This window comes from Neolamprologus brichardi, unplaced genomic scaffold (assembly GCF_056152115.1).
Source record: "Neolamprologus brichardi isolate AB-2024 unplaced genomic scaffold, ASM5615211v1 NODE_ptg000031l+_length_7269946_cov_1, whole genome shotgun sequence".
NCBI classification, from domain to species: domain Eukaryota; kingdom Metazoa; phylum Chordata; class Actinopteri; order Cichliformes; family Cichlidae; genus Neolamprologus; species Neolamprologus brichardi.
The window spans coordinates 1,736,295-1,753,369 of NW_028270136.1; the positions used below are offsets into that span (position 1 = coordinate 1,736,295).

At 38.1% G+C, this 17,075-nt stretch overlaps 2 protein-coding genes across 2 annotated transcripts; both read right to left on the reverse strand.

The window, feature by feature from the left end:
- Positions 1–3,506: 3,506 nt before the first annotated feature.
- hspb9 (heat shock protein, alpha-crystallin-related, 9) lies at positions 3,507–5,123 on the reverse strand. The gene is made up of 2 exons (XM_006809199.3): positions 4,781–5,123; positions 3,507–4,245 (listed from the first exon to the last, which is right to left on the reverse strand). The coding sequence occupies exons 1-2, from the start codon at positions 4,999–5,001 to the stop codon at positions 3,783–3,785; spliced, it is 684 nt and encodes a 227-aa protein (XP_006809262.1). The 5' UTR covers positions 5,002–5,123; the 3' UTR covers positions 3,507–3,782.
- A 7,125-nt stretch (positions 5,124–12,248) lies between these two features.
- LOC148094672 (immunoglobulin superfamily member 1-like) lies at positions 12,249–16,886 on the reverse strand. The gene is made up of 6 exons (XM_087837397.1): positions 16,838–16,886; positions 15,775–16,062; positions 15,372–15,659; positions 13,757–14,074; positions 12,875–13,009; positions 12,249–12,790 (listed from the first exon to the last, which is right to left on the reverse strand). The coding sequence occupies exons 1-6, from the start codon at positions 16,884–16,886 to the stop codon at positions 12,474–12,476; spliced, it is 1,395 nt and encodes a 464-aa protein (XP_087693523.1). The 3' UTR covers positions 12,249–12,473.
- Positions 16,887–17,075: the final 189 nt, after the last annotated feature.

Here is a 17,075-nt window from a genome sequence, read left to right on the forward strand (position 1 = left end):
AACCACACACACACTAACATGCAGCCATACGAGACAGACAGATAAACACACAGTTTTGGTGTAAATTCTACACTCCACCATGACCACACTGAGGTTCGTCACATGGAATTACGTGGAATTGATTCCAGGAAAAAGAGTCTCAAAATGACTAATCGGTTAAATGACTTACCAGCATATACTGTCTTTCTACAGGAGACTCATATGACCAAAACTCACCTCTCCATTTTCCTTCACACATTCTCAGCCCGCTACTCAAAACAAAGAGGTTTAGCCATATTAAGTTACAGGAAAATGAACTGCACTGTCAGCAGAAGGTCCACAAGGCAGATTAATAATACTTTATCTATGTATTCAAAATATGGATCTGTGTATCACTAATATATGTACCAAATATTGATGACCCCTCCTTTGTTTATACCTTCTTTTTTCACTCTCAGTGCCATCCAACTTTATTTATAAAGCACTTTATAACAGCCAGCACAGGACCAAAGTACGGGAAATAAGTAAAGAACAATAGATAAAACAAAACAGAGAAAATAAAAAATAAAAACAGTATAAAAAAACATACAATGAACTAATAAAATAAAATAATCTTTAAAAAAAAAAACCCACATCTCACAGGGTGTCAAAAGGCAGGGTGAAGACATGGGTTTTCCTTCAGATCACTCTAACACACAATAGGAGGAAACTTCAACCTGTCTCAGTACAGCAGTGAGTCAAACGATGTGGCTGTGAGTTTGGTCTTTGTGATGCTTGGCGTTCACATCACCCCACTCTCAGTATTACACCTTCTTTTCACCAGTACACCACTCACACTGTCGCTCAGACTACTTTTTAGTTCCAGCTCCGTTATAAGGGATATTAAAAACACTCATTCTATCACTATCAGTGATCATACACTAGTATTTATCTGTCTGACACAGAAAAGAGTCACACCACTAATTAGAAGCTGGAGATTTAATACATCACTATTTAAAGAACAAGACCTCATTAATTATTTCAAAATGGAACGGGCAATACATTTAGATAATAATGACCTAGCAGGGACATCAACACATGTTCTATGGGAAACAGGAAAGGTAGTAATGAGGGGCAAAACATTATCTTACTGTTCACATAAGAAAAACAAGGATTTAGTGCTTTCTAAACGTATTAGAACTAGAACAAAAAAGGAAATCATTAGAATCTGCCTATGCTGCCTCACCACAAGAGCATATAATTACCAACCTGACAAAACGAGAAGTAGAACTAAATGAAACAATTAAGGCAAAGGCTGGGTTTGAAAAACTTACTAACCAGTTAAAGCAAAATAAAACAAAACAAAACAAGTATTTATTCTTTAAAGGATTCCACTGGGATCGTTGCTCATGACCAACAACATATAAATATACAAATAAATATTTGAAAGATTTTTATGAAGCTTTAAACTCATCACAGATTAATCCTTCCGACGCTGACAATGCAGAATTTCTTAACAAGATAAAGCCCCAGGACCAGATGGTTTTACCGAGAGTTTTGGTCTATGCTAGCCGCTACCACTCAAATTCAGAGCGATCATTCTCTATGCCCAAACATGAACTCAACCCTCTTCTGGGTGGCTCTGCGAGTGGGGCATGTGGATCACGTGCCTGGGTTCGCCTGGTCTCTGGCTGGGTGCTTCCTTGCACTGGGCTGGTCTGCGCCCTCTTTGTTGCCTCGCTGCATAGGGCAGTTTGGCCCATGCTGGGAAGTCCAGTCTGCCTATAGAGAATTTACAGAGCTGATCTTGGAAAAGCAAAATGTGTTTGGCACAACAGCACAATCAGATGTTAATACTGATTGCAAAAGCTGCCAGAGAGGAGAGGATTAAAAAAAAGAAATAAAGAATTTTGAACTGTGGAAATTCAAATGTCAAATTTCATGTCTTCTGACATTCTGTCATTAAACGTCTCTGTTTGTCAGCAATGGGAGTTCATGTGCTCCCAGTGTGCATGTACTTTGTTCTGTTATGTTTGTTATGTGTTTGTATTAGATGCCAAGTGGTCTTTTACAAGAGTCAAATATGTGAAGAGCTGGAATGAGAGACCCATCTCACTACTGCTATGACCTGGTACGTATCTGTCGATCTGTGAGAGTCAGCTTCAATAAAACAGAGAAAAAGCTGTTCTTATACTCAGTAATCCATTAGTCTATGTAAGACCTTTCATCCACTTTGAAGATGTCCCTACAACAACCTTAAATATGTTGGATTGGTCTCTACAGCCTCTTTCGTCCAAGATTTGAAAAGTTTACCTTTAATCAGGGTAAAAAGGCACCATTTGTGAAGCGTCATTTGCAGATCTTTTCACAGATATTTAATGAGGTCAATTCGGTATGGTTTGGTGAAGGACATAGTTATTCCTGAATTCTGTTTTTCTTCCAAGCCCTACAAAGGCTTGATTTAGTCCTCATAGTCATCCATCTGGCCACTTTTTCTGTCTCCTCAATGGACTTCTAAAGCTCTGCTAAGGTGATCATTAAGTTCTTGGTTAATTCTTCTATCAAGGTTAAACTTAGCTCTACAGAGCACTAATATTTTTTATTATACAATTATCAAGAGCGCCATGCTTCAGGAAACACTTAAGGGTGTAGAAATAGATCTTAAACCTCGTCCTGATCTATTCCTCACTACAGATAATTGCAAAAGTCTTCAGGGAGTGCCTGGGACTTTGTGGATTGATTTTCATCCTGGCATGCAGTGCAATTGTTTGACCTTTCATACACAAATGTGTGTGTCTTTGCTGACAATGTCAACAACTACAAGAATAATTAAACCAAAGAAGACTGAGCAGTTGACCAAATTTTAGAATAGCACATCAAATCATAAAGAAACTTTCCTTAAAGATTTCCTGATTTTTAATAAATTTGCAACATTCTGATAAAGTCTCATTGATTCATGTGGTACAATTGTTAATAATAGTAATCTAATAATGTTATCTTATTTTGGTTATGTCTGGTAAGGTATTGGCAAAGATATTACCTTTTGTGCAGTTTTCCTAAAGCCCAAGTTAGTATCATAAAGTAAATTTAGTTACCTTATTTGCATTGGCAGCAGATCTTTAAGAAAAAAACAAATTAAAGTTATTGTCATAGAAAAGAAAAAGTAAGGTTAGGATTTGGTTGAACTAATCCCTCAGAAACGGCCAATGTTTCTGTTCCCTTTCATTCTATTCTGTTCACCTTTTCTAATAATGCCTTTATTTCTTCTCTTCTCTATCATGACACCCTCAGGGAAGGACTCATAAAATGTTAAACTGCTCCTTTTGTTTGTCACCAGCTCCAGCACGCTGGCAAATAACTTCGCCCCAGGAAACCAAATGTCACTTGAACCTTTTAAGGTACTAATTCAGCCACCTTAGGGGAGTTAATGCCAGCTTTTAGGATTTGTCTTGTTCTCTTCTTCCATCTGTGTCTGCTGACTTCTTTTTACTCCTTCATTCTCCTCGTGTGAGTAGGCTGTTGGCACCATCATGTGGTCACAGTAGTCCTCAGAAAAAGCCAATTTTATATGATATTATTTTCCATTTGACACTTTATTTCATTTTAACAGTTGATACAAATTGCACATTGTTATAAAATAAAAAGTTGTCTTTATCTAATAATTGTAAACATTACTCATTGTAGAGTCTTTTTGTTGTGGAAGGGTGTATATAAATAAACTCATCAAAAATGTGCTTGTATGTGTGTGCGTGTGTGTGCGTGTGTGTGTGTGTGTGTGTGTGTGTGTGTGTGTGTGTGTGTGTGTTTTGGGGGGCACATATGCACTAGTCTCTTTGTTCTTCCTCTGCGTCGTCCTTTTTGATGGGAAACTCCAGCGATGTCCTGAAACGAATGGGTACCTGGCGTTCCTCTCCAGCTGTTTGCTTAGCCACAGGGGCATGGATATGCAGCTGTCCGTTATCCATCAGGGAACAGGAGAGGCCGGACAGATCCAGGTGAGGAGGCAGGTCGATCTTCTGGGCGAACCCTGCCTGAGAAGATGCAGAGGAGCAGAAGGATGCACAGGAGGATGAGGAAGAGCAGGACTGGTTCTCTTCTGCTCCGGCCTCCTTCATGGCCACGACCGCCAGACACCGGCCTTCCAGCTTGACAGTGATGTCACTGGGGGCATAACCGCGAGCATCTAGTGTCACCAGGAGGTCACCGTTGTTTTCATTAGCTGGCTGGACTTCCTTGTGGGTCTCTGTAGTGGAAAGCTCTCTCTGCTGCTCTTCATCATCACTCAGCCTGAAAGTGAATCAGTATTAGAAATCATTTCTCCATCATTGCTCCGGACCCACAAAGGCTGTTAACCTTTGTATAGTTGTGTTTGGGGTAGGGTTTGGGTTCTGCTAAAGCTTGCCTTATTTATTATTATCATCATCATCATATCTTTTCTTTTCTTTTTTTTTTTTTTACAGAATTTTAAATTTTTTATAAAACCCCAAATGTTTGAATGTCTAAACTGATCATTGACAACCCAACTAAGCTTAAGCTTAAGATAGGAGTGGATCTTAGGTAGCATTCTACCCTTTTAATAGATTCTTTACCTGTTTAGAAAAGCCAAATAAAATAGCTTTTAGTAGAAAATCTGTTTCCAAAAATGCATAAGACTTCATTACCACTTTTAGCATTTTAGTATTTAGCATGTGGCTAAAACATACCATAACTCTAGGTAGATCAGCGGTGATCTTATGGATGGTTAAGTTAAAACCAAATCTGTAGGTTTGAACAAACCCTAAATCAGGTATATCCACTAGTAAAATTGGGCTACTGTACATACCGCTTCAATGTGTTAGACATTAGGGGCATCTGGTTGAAGTTGAGCAGCTGGGGCCCATCATAGAGCTGGCTCAGGAGGCTGTCAGCTAGTTTGGCTCTCCGGTTGAAGAAGTCTCGCTGGAGAGAAGACAGGGCTTCAATATTGAGAGGCCACAGCACCTGTTCATGACTGAAGAAAGGGTCATCGCCAAACAAGCTGGTCAAGGCTGCGTGCTGGGACATGATGTCAGTGTTGTTCTGATTGCAGGTTCCTGCCTCTGACTAGATGTCTTCAGGGTCCAGTGAGAACTGAAAGCTTCCTCAGTTTTTCCGTATTGACTCTTCGTTTAGTTTGGGAATCTACACGGCAGTCCTTTATATACCCCAGCTGCTCTGTCCCGGCCCTCCCACCGTGCTATTTAAGCTCTATGAGCTCAGTGCTGCTTGCTAACATGTGCCAGTGAAGTCAGGAATGCTCTGCCACTAATCAAAAAGCTAAAGACAACACATGGTCATAGCCTGTTTGGGTTTGTATGCACAAGGCCATGATACTGCTGGAGAAAATATGCTGATGTGTCATTCCTCATAAGTGACCCAGACTGAGACTTTGAGAGTGTGCTGCCTCACTGAGAGTATGTGGGATGAAGTAAATAATGACACAACACTTTTTAAAAGACTTTATTCACCTCTATGTTAAAAGAAAACACAAAATTCTAATATTTATTTTTTACTATGACCAAAATGAATTTCTGCCTAGTAACTAAATTAACTTAAAGTTACTATTTTCTAAAAGCACTACAGTGTGCTGGATTGAACACTTGTTAAGGACATCAGAGTAAACTGAATAGCATGCCATTAGCTGCATTTAACTGACTTAGCTTGTAAATTACAGTTATACAGTCACACATTCAAATATTTAATGTTTGAATGTGGCCAATAACACCAGCAAAGACCTTCACGTGGCTTGGCTGGCAGAGGTGATCAGTGAACAGACACCATAGGAACTTTGGATTCATGAATTGTGGTTGACAGAAAACATTCCTGCATAAACATTTTCTAAATTGTTCCTGAATATCAACAAAGCAAAACTTTAACTCCATTCTCGGCACCCAATGCTCACCTAAATCTAAAGCTGTGTTGTTAGGCCATGTCATTAATGAGAGCTGTATGAGGGAGACAGGATTTTGACCAGAACTGTGTAAGGGGAGTAAGACTTTCAAGAGACAAGGCAATAGAGGGCCAGACATTTGGGCTAGAAGATGAAAGCTCATATCAGTCTTTGAGGAGCCAAAACTGGAGCAAAATGACAACATCAAAAGTTCGTTATGGATAAGAAGTATTGCGTAAGTTAGGGCTCTGAAGCTGTGGGATTTGGTTTCTCAACTGCTAAACAGGACACCCACCAGTTAGAGTAATCCTCTGCCCACGGCCACAGCAGACTGAGGCACCCTTGTTATGTTTTGTTTATGTCATGAGCCGGAGTCTGCAACTCCGTGTTTATGTTATTATTATTCTGTGGTTTTGGTTATTTTGGGGTTCTTGTACATTCCCTGTTCACATTTCATGTTCCTATGTTCTGTGTTCCCCAGTCTGTGTGAAGTCTGTGTGTTGTGTCATTGCGTGTATGTGTTTCCTGTTTTATTGTGAAGGTCTGCGTCTTATGTGAGTGTTTTCGGTTTGCCTCCCTTGTCTCGTCACGTTAATCCCTCCCAGCTGTGTCCCCCACCTGTGTGTGATCTCCCTGTGTTCTCTGAGTGTATTTTAGTCGTGTCTTCTGTCTTAGTAGTTGCTGGTTCGTCTGTGTTGTTCCCCTCCATTTTCCTGTGTATTCTGGCCGCTTTACTCTCCCTGCATCTCTGTTTCATGTCTCAATGTTTTAGGTTTGTTTTTGCTTAGCTTTTCCCAGTTTAGTTTACTCTTAGGTTTTGGTTTTTGTCCACCTCATCTCTGTTTGTGGTTAATAAAGCTCGCTCACCACTTAAGCAGTCTGCATCTTGGGTCCATTTATATTCACACACGGCCTGTGACAGTTTATTAAGAGAGTTCTCACCTTCCAAATAGATTTATTCTTCTCCCACTTAGAGACATCATGATCATTTCTTACTTTGATCGACTGCCTAATCTTGAAGAATCAGTCTTGATTGATCTAACCGACCATAACTAGAATGTGGACTCGAGGTTATCTGAACATATCTTGAAGAGTATTTTCATCTCCAGAATATTTTCAGTTTTAATGCTAAGTTCAAAGATGAGCACGTCCATCTGACATTTCTTCTCTTCAAACCTGGTTTGTTATGTTTGATGTAATCAGTGGACTTCCTGTTTCGATGGTTGTCCTGTTTTCTTATTTCATGCTAAAAAAAACAAATTTAATCATTTCAACCCATTTTCATTATAGCTGAAATTGAACTGATAAAGAAATGACAGATTATTCATTTTCAGTGATACATTATTGTAATATGGTTCTCTCCTGATCACTAAAGAAAGGTTTGTGTGACAGGGAAGTTAAACTGCATGTCTGCTTCACAGCACAACCACTGTGAGCAAAAAGTGGTTAAACCTGGCAACACAGTAAGGGCTGTTCCCCTTAAAGCTTTTAGCTTTTTGGGATTAAAATGTTCTCTAAATAAGGAGAGGTCACATTTCCCACAGTGTCACTTCTCATGTGGGTGATGTACTTTAGAGGAAGGTTAATTAATTATGAATTAGACAAACAAAACCAAAACATCCCAAACAAGTCATGCAAAGTGTATCTATACATACTATGAAATAGTCTTGCTGAAATATTTTAGCAAAAATGTAAATATTTTAAAATCTGAAATATTCTTGTAGCAGTTTGTGGACTTCTGTGCACAGAAGGCCCACCCACCTGCTGTTTGTGAGAAGTAGCTCATCAGAAGAAAGCTGGTTTAACAGGACAGGAGCTAAAGTGGCTCGTTTCAGAATGAAGGGCTGCCCCAGTATAAATCAAAAGAGGTTTAGCCTAATGTTTACCTTTTAGCACATTATACAACCTCTTCTTTTACAATATACCACAATCATGGTCCAATCATAGCTATTAGTTCAAAATAAATTAATTATTTATTTTTATTAATTAAAATAAATTCCTTTAATATAAGTAATAGAATATTAAATAACAGAATCAGTCTGATGTTTGCTCTGCCAGCTGAGCTATAATCACCTCATTTGCTGTCCTGCTAGTTTTCTTCTTCTTCCTCTCTGGGAAAATAGCAGCTTGTTAGCATTTTCTCATTTCCTATTTATTTACTGTAAATAAATAACTAAGGTCATGGTTTACTTAATTAATACCATGTAAAATAATGGGGGAAAAAATCCTTCCTGATATTTTTATTTTGTACATAGTCAGGCTAATATAAGATCACATGTTTTTATTTGCTTCTTTGACAATTTGTTAGGAGTTTATTAGTGTTCATCTCATTTTATGACACGTGGTGAAGAAGAACCCTACACTGTGTGCTCAGTGCTCTTTTAAGGTGAACAGGGATAAGAAGACGTGAACAATTGTGCCAATGTGACAAAAGAATGATTAGTATGATCCTGGACAGGTCGCAGGGTTAACGCAGAGAGACAGATAACCTTTCGCATACACACCTATGGGTGATTTAGAATCACCAGTTAACCTAACCTCACTAACTGTGTGTCTTTGGACTGTGGGAGGAAGCTTGAGTACCCACAACAAGGAGAACATGCAAACTCCAAATAGATGGTGAAATTGAACCCAGGACCTACTTGTTGTGAGGTAACAGTGACAGTCACCGCACCATCGTGCTGCAAATGAAAAGGTATATCATCTAAACACAGACAGATGGCCTCAAACAGAATTCAGTTGCAAATGGAAGCCACAAACCTTATAGTACAAAAATGTAAACTCCTTTTAGCAGCGTTGAACTTCTTTCTATTAGATACAAAATGAAACTTAACTGGAATGAAAATAATAATAATAATAATAATCATAATAATAATCATAATAATAACTTTATTTATAAAGCGCTTTCAAACAAAGTGCTGTACAACTATTTGAAACTAAAAAGATTAAAAAAATAAAAGCGATACATAGCAATACAGGTAAAAGACACAATAGAAGTTAAAAACAGTAAAAATTTAAAAACTAAAAGCCAAAGAATTAAGACATGTAAGACAGGGTGAACAAATGTGTCTTCAGCTTAGTTTTAAAAGCCTCCACAGAGCATGCCTGCCTAATATCTTGAGGGAGGGTGTTCCACAGAAACGGGGAAAAGACCAGTATTTACAAGTGAGGAAATAAATGATCACTAAAGCAAATAAAAAAAATAAAATAAAACATTATCTTATTGAATTATAATGTTGTACTTGACAAACGTTGGATCATCTCTAGGCCAAAATGGCTTCTCTTTAATTAAAGTACTTATGTGCTCAAAATCTGTAACTTATTTAAATGGTGCCAGTAAATGTCAAAAAACTAAAACTGCACAAATGCGTTTTTGCACAACATTTTACTTCCATTACTCAGAACTGACTAATGGAAATAGTGCTCTTTATCTGGCCAAACTCCACAAATAGCTGAAGCAGTAAGCTGAAAAGTTATGATTTGTTGACTCGATATAACTGTGATTTAAATCATGGCAAATTAAACACATTTTACTAAAGTAAGTATCATAGCAGTATGTAAGAAAAAAAGAGGCAATAACAAGCTCAGATTTCAGCGCCTATAGATTTTTTATTTTGACTGAAGTAAAGACAGCAAAGGTCATGCTCCAATGCTTCTCCTTACAGGTGGATGGTGCAAAAATAAACTCCAAAATACAAAAAACCCCAAAACAAAACATGAAGCAAATATGCATGCAAACAGGTCGTATGAAAATGCATATAAACACTTTAATTTTAAGATATGTTATAACACACTGAAAGACACTGTTAATAATATTTAATAATTTCACATGAACATGTTACATTATTAGGTAACGTCTGAACATTGATTCATTAGCGTTAGTCATGTGTGACGAGGGATCAGTAATGCATTATTTTGTGCCTACAGACAGTAGATGAAGTCTTAGTTGCATGTTAATGTAAAAGTAATGCTTAATGCATCTCAATGTGCCTTCACTGTGAAGTTTCACAGTGTTGAAACGTTTAACAATATTGTTTAATAAAGCTTCATCCCCTCGACTGTGGGTGGAAGCTGGAGTACCCAGAGAGACCCTGAGTACACGTCTACGCTCATAGATATATATATATATATATATATATATATATATATATATATATATATATATATATTACTATTTAGTAATAATAGTAGTGGTAGAGTATTTTTTGTATATACTGTGCATGCTGCCATTGTATATCGTGTATTATCTTATTTATTTTGTATTTGTTTGTATTTGTTTGCTTATTTTTCTTCTGCTATCTGTACCTGAGCTGAGGTAACGCACAAATTTCCCCGCCGTGGGATCAATAAAGTCTTATCTTATCTTAAACCATACAAGCACAACATGGAGAGTCCACACACAAAGACCGCAGCCTGCTGGTGATTTCAAACCTTCCCGATATGAGACAGCAGTGCTAATCAATGCACCAGTGCACTGCCATTTTAAACTGTTATAGTTTAATATATTGAATCCTATTTTTTTGATCATCTTGCTCTGTAGTAACTGGTGGGTAAAGTTTGACTACTTTTCAATATATCCAGCGTTTCCTTCCTTTATGCTATGCTAAGCTAACTAGCATATACTATATGAGTATCTTGGAATTTTTCTTTCTAAATATCTTTTATGTGTCAGGCTGTGTGCTCTGTGTACATTTTCATTTATCAGACATTAAATGACAGCCAACAAGTGACCTCAGCCGTTGCTCAGAGCTGAGCTTGTATTATAAACAGAGTCTGTCTTGTCTCAGGTTACAGGGCCTCATCACTGAGGATGAGCTCAGAGTGCTAACATTTCCACACTGTGTGTATGTGAGCGCTGCTTGTGAACATTACAAGGACCCTGTGTCATATGTATTTGTGGCTTTGTAGGCATCAGGCTGTCAGATCATTGGTTCAAACCAGAAACAAGTTTGAATGTGATTGGTTGGTACTTTTGGTACAGTCTGCTGATACAAAATGCCAACTAATTATCTTCATGTGTGTAATGGCTGTAAAAGGTTTTATGGAGTTAAGTATTCGGTCATTTTAAAAAAAAGTTATTTAAATTCAGCTCTCTGGTAACTTTAGGCATTGTGCCCGTTTATAATGAAGCCAAAAGATCTGTTCACAAGAACAAAGATATAGAGAAGAACACATATGGAATAATGTTCAAGTCAGCTTTGAATCATCGGGGCTGCTGCATAAATAAAGAAGTATGTCAGTAAACCAAAGGATGCCAAGGCCAGAAATAGAAGTGGAGACTCTGGATCGCTGCTGTATCTGCATCTCCAAATGACTAAGATATTATTACACCACCCAGCTCAGCCTGCTTATTATTCATGGCTCCACAAGAACATCCAAATTAAGACCAGTCAAGGTTATATTAATGTGTCTGCAATAACATCCTGATGAAACGAAATATTTTGTAAGAAATTTATTCAAAGTATTTGCAGGGTGTTTATAACTTTACCAAAATATCAATACATAATTTCTGGTTTGCCTTGGAAAAGTATTTGAGTATCATGCACAGAGTATAATGTAATGTTGACATGTACAGTAGCATGCAACATAAAAGGTTTTTTTTAGATATAATACAAGAAAATAGAATCATATATGAAGATAAAAACAAAAAACATTGAAAAACAATAATTCAGGCTCAGACTTGTACATTTTAAAATGAAGCCAACCAAGATTCACGTCCAAGATCAAATATAAAATACAGTATGAATCAATAATAATGAAAAAAAAGTAAAGGTTCAAAGAAAAGGTTGTTTAAAAGAATGTTTCCATCCATTACTGATGCACTCTTTGTAAGATTATAAAGGGTGAAAAAAAGTCAAACAGTTTTTTTAACCTAAATTGTTCAGTGGTGTTTGTCAAAGGCTACTTGGAATAAGAGGATTTCAATATGTAGGGTAAAAAACTAATATTTTCTTACAGTGTAAATAAAATGTTGAACTTGTTGAAATTCTGATGTTTTAATGTTAGAGGAAAGAATAACCTTAGAACGGTTGACATCACCCATTGGTTTTAGTCCCACTATAAAGCTTCAAGATGAGCAATTTTGCCAATTTTCTCCTGATATTTTGAAACTGGGCGTCACGAACAAAGAGCAGATCTGACGAGAACCTCAGGGGACAAAGCCCAATTTCAACTATACACTTCAATAACCAGTTTTACAATCATTAGAGCCTCCCCCCACACACCCTTCACAGCTTTGACATGCAGCCTGCAGAGATCCAGAAGGGGAACCTTTAAATAAGAACCGATATCAAACTCACAGATCAGGATATTGTGAAGTCAGGTGGCCACGAAGGCATTGGGCCGAAGATGATTCCTTTAACTTGAAGGTATGCCACAAGGAATCGAAAATAACTGTAATTTAAAAGTACTTAATGTACTTCAGTTTGGATCACATAATACAAGATTAATTGCTAAATGACTTCATTATATCAGGGAAATATTGTTACAAAGAATGGTATATTGAAGAAATAGAACCCATATGACACTGGTGAACATTTATTGGCCTGCAGGTATTTTCGGTGTGGTTGTATTTTTGATGTTTGTGCGATTCAGGTCATTATGAATGTTAATAAACTGGTGATGGAGGGGATACATTCTCAAAGACATCTTCTGCATGACTAGTTTTCTCTTCATCATCATCTTCTTCCCTGTGATTGTCTACAAACATACAGGCCTCTTTTGGACATCTGTAATAGTCACTGGGATCTGTTTCCTTAAAATCACAGTCGTCATCATTCACTGGCTCCTCATAGTCATCGCTCCAGTCTCCATCCTCTCCTGCAGCTTCACCTTTTATTTTTTGATGCAGATCAACATTCACATAGACCTCCTCATCGCCCTCATTGTCTGCCCACGTGTAGTCATTCCCAACTTGGACAACCACTGAAACACACGTAAAAGAAAACAACGTGAATATATAGTTAAACTTGTAATCATTTAAAATTGTGTCTCTTGGTGAGTACACACTTTGAGTTTGGATGAGAGCTACAGGCTGCTTGAGTTGTCGTCTTCTTCTGAGGATCAGCAACACCGCTAAGAGCAGCAGCAGGAGCAGCAGCAGGATTACAACAGATACAGAGGACACCAGCGGCATCAAAGACACTAGGAGGACAGCATTTGTCTATTAGAACACATTCTGTCCCACTGAAATGAACTGCTTCTCATTTAGGTTGTTAATGCAGAGCAGGGATGTCAAACCCATTTTACAGCGGGGGCCAAATACAGCTCACACTCATATTAAGTGGGTTGAAACAATGAAACTCCATCAGTGTACAAAAGTTATAGCAGATTTAATCCCTGCAATATTTCAATATAAGAAAAAGAAGTGCAAGTTCAACAATATGTCTCAGTTTTTCTGTAGTATACAATGACAAAACAAACTTTTTTATTTAATTGTTTAGCTGTTACTTAATTACTTTGATGTAGTAATGAATGACTGTGGGTGAGATCTTTGTCAGTAGGACAAGCTAAAAAGTCTATGAAAATTCAGATAAAGTCTAAAATTTATGCCAGATTGGAGTCTTTCCCAGGTCGATTTGTTTGACGTCTCTGGTCCAGAGCATGTATAAGCAAATACACAAATATCCTAGCAAAGGATTGCTTTGCTAGGCTATATTATCAGTTGTGTTTGTTCCTGTTTCTGTTCAGTTTTGTTTCTATATCGGAACTGCCTTCTGACTTATACCTGCTTCTCCTTTTCTTTCTTTTTAAATGCATAAAAAAATTTAGAAATTAGCAGAATGAGAGACGTCTGAGGGAAAAATACTGCCCAGTAGAATTGCCGGTGATATTTATGATTCTTCTTTCTTAGTAAAAAATAAAAATACATATATTTAACTGTGTACTTACATTTAATGATGACAGTAATCGGTGCAGTTTCAGCAGATGTGAATGTCCGTGTGGACACTGTGACCTCGTACACACAGCTGTAGTTGCTCTGATGTTCATACTCAGCTACAGGGAAACTAAACGAGGCTGAGTTGTTGACTGCTGGCTCTGTGAGGTTGGAGCCAGAGAAGCTGAGAATAAAATGTCCACTGGAAAATGTGGAGTTAATGGAACAGGTGAGGATGAAGCTGTAACCCCTGGTGATCTGTGCACCTTCAGCACCCCAGACAAGTCCTGCATTAGGAGACGTCAAGGAGATGCTGGGCCTCTGCAGTCTCACTGTGTGAAAACAGATTGAGATTAAGATCATATGATTTTCTTTAGTTTGTAATGTTTTAGACATTTAGGTGCAGCATTAGTAACGTATTCCTCAATGCTTTTAAAGATGAACTTAAGTGTTTGTGAGTGTGTTAACAGACACTTTATTATCATACTGTAATTCATGGTTAATTCAGACAGTTACTAGTTAAGTATTTTGTGTGACGAGTAAAGGGACGACTTGCCTTATAAAGCATTTAGAAAAAAATGAAACTAGCTGAAGACTCGAACAAGTCTCAGCTATCTTCACAACAGATAAATGACACAGACAAAGCACAAAGAGATACAGGACATGTAAATATTTATTGCCAGTTACAAACATAACCTCCCCGAGGTTTGCAAAATACTGACATGTAGTTAAGACCAGAGTCTAAACCATAGTTTGTAAGGTGGGTTTAGGATACACTGGACAGCTGGAGCCACAGGGTAGCTTTGCCTCATTATACTAAGACTAGTAAGGTGATCACAAGGCAATAGTGAGTTTTTCAAAGAGCTTCACAAATATCAAGTATCCCTCATGATACACTGACACTGCAAGGAAACCAGGAGGAACCACAAACATGCAAACTCCACAAATATGGGTGTGCTAGATGTTGGGGTCAAACTCAGGACCTTCCCACTGTGAGGCAACAGTGCTAACCACTGCACCACTATCCTCACTTTAGAGAAGGCCACACGAAATACTTAAAATACACACAAAACTAACAACTAGCAACTACCTTAATTTACAATAAAAAAATAACCACAATTAATACACTCACAAAAATCTTAATCATATATATACATATATATGTATATATTTGTGGTTGTCTCTAAATAATAATAATACTTAGAATTTCTGAATTAATCATGAATAAAAATTTAAATCTGTATTTATAAGTTACATACTAATGAGGAGTAGTGCTTTATAAATGATGAGTTAAGCACTTACTAATAGTGTGACATTATTTTCAAGTGTTACTGTTTTTTGTGACCTGGTGAATGAAATTCCACCATTGGCTCTTTTAGCCCCCAACTTAACATTTAGCTCTTTTTAGCTGCTAAATGCTCCACAGTGTGTAATAGTTTGTTTCCAGTAGTCTGTGTTTAGTCCTCAGTACTGTGGGCCTTGAGAGTATTTTGTCAGGCAGTCAGAAACTTTATACAACAGCAGCTGCTGTTATAAATACTAGAAAGAACTACTGCAGTATTTTCTTATATACATTGCTATTAATTATTGACTATCATACATACTACATACTATCATTGGTTTTCTTACCTGTAACAGAGAGCCTAACAGAGTCACTTGTTGGGGAGTAAAATTCATGACTTGGTACGCTTTCCTGATACTGACACTGGTACGATCCCTCATCATCAAAGTCTACTTCAGGAATATTGAAGGTAGCAGAGTTTGTGTTTGAGTTTTGGGTCCTGTTGAATGAATCTGATGTTTTCATCAGAATGAACGTTCCACCTAAAGTTTGAGTTGAGAATGAACAAGTGATTCCAATGTTCTGACCCCAGGTCACCTCACCAGCAGGACTGATGGAGATATTGGGTTTGCTTACTGAAAAGAAAAAAACCAAACAATATTAAATGTACTGGTAGTTGAGTGACAACCCTTTGATTATTTATAGAAAACAAATGAAACATGGTGTTCAGGAAAGTGTATTTCTTCTTACCAGTAACAGAGATTCTGACAGAGTCACTGAGGGGGGAGCTGAATGTGTTACTTGAAATGCGTTTCTCATACTGACACTGGTACAGTCCCTTATCACTGAAGTCCACTCTGTGGATATTGAAGGTAGCAGATCTGGATCCTGTTTCAGTCTGACTGAAATTACTTGAGGTTTTCTTGAGGGTGAAAGTTCCATCTAAGAACTCAGATGAGACGGAACACGTGATGCTGATGTTCTGACCCCAGCTAACCTGACCTTCATTTATAGAGATGCTGGATTTTGGGAGACTTGCTGAAAAGTCCAAACAAAAAGAATAGTGTGAGTTTTAACAGATCACAAAGTCAAGATACACTGATGTCCTCAGCTAATCCCAATAACAATCCATATCACCTCATGGCTCAACTGATAAGCAATTCTCTTTATAAATGGTAAATGGCCTGTATTGTATATACAACTGAGTAAGAAAATACAAAAGTACAACTTCGTCAGAAGAAGAATTGTACAAGAATTGCACATATAGCATATAGAATTGCACATATAGCATATAGAATTGCACATATAGCAGTCTTATTGCACATGTGAGGGTTTGATCAGCTGCAAAAGTCTTTGTTGTGGAGTCTGACAGCAGTGGGGAGGAAAGACCTGCGAAATCTCTCCGTCCCACACCGTGGGTGCCGCAGTCTCCCACTGAAGGAGCTGCTCAGTGCTGTCAGAGTCTCTTGCATGGGGTGGGAGCTGTTGTCCAACAGGGATGACAGCTTAGCCGCCATTCTCCTGTCACTCACCACCTCCACTGGGTCCAGAGGGCATCCTAGAACAGAGCTGGCCCTTCGGATCAGCCTGTTCAGTCTCTTGCTGTCCCCAGCAGAGATGCTGCCGCCCCAGCAGACCACACCGTAAAAGATGGCTGAGGCCACCACAGAGTCATAGAAGGTCTTCAGGAGTGGGCCCTCTACTCCAAACGACCTGAGTCTCCGCAGCAGGTACAGCCTGCTCTGCCTTTTCCTGTAGAGGGCGTCTGAATTATGAGTCCATCCAGTTTGTTGTTCAGATGAACACCTGGTACCTGTAGCTGTCAATAGCGAGTGTACAAATGTGACAGTGGCGCTGGCCATGATCCTCATAGTTTCCCCTATATCAAGTACCTAATGTCACATTGCAGACATTACAGAGACTTTACAGAGTTTAAATTATTCATTATAACAGCTGTTTATGTACCACTGCAAGCTGGCCAAGCTAAATCAATCCATTATACCTTTGCAGTAACAGAAGGCTTTAATCATGCTAACCTGAAGTCTGTTGTA

Excerpts from the sequence above, each read along its gene's own strand:
- hspb9 (XM_006809199.3), bottom strand. The coding sequence starts at position 5,001 with ATGTCCCAGCACGCAGCCTTGACCAGCTTGTTTGGCGATGACCCTTTC. Across the intron at positions 4,246-4,780 it reads ATGTCTAACACATTGAAGCG|GCTGAGTGATGATGAAGAGC; the intron begins GTATGTACAGTA and ends ATTCACTTTCAG.
- LOC148094672 (XM_087837397.1), bottom strand. The coding sequence starts at position 16,886 with ATGGCCAGCGCCACTGTCACATTTGTACACTCGCTATTGACAGCTACA. Across the intron at positions 15,660-15,774 it reads TGTCAGAATCTCTGTTACTG|TAAGCAAACCCAATATCTCC; the intron begins GTAAGAAGAAAT and ends TTTTCTTTTCAG. Across the intron at positions 12,791-12,874 it reads AGCTCTCATCCAAACTCAAA|TGGTTGTCCAAGTTGGGAAT; the intron begins GTGTGTACTCAC and ends CGTGTGTTTCAG.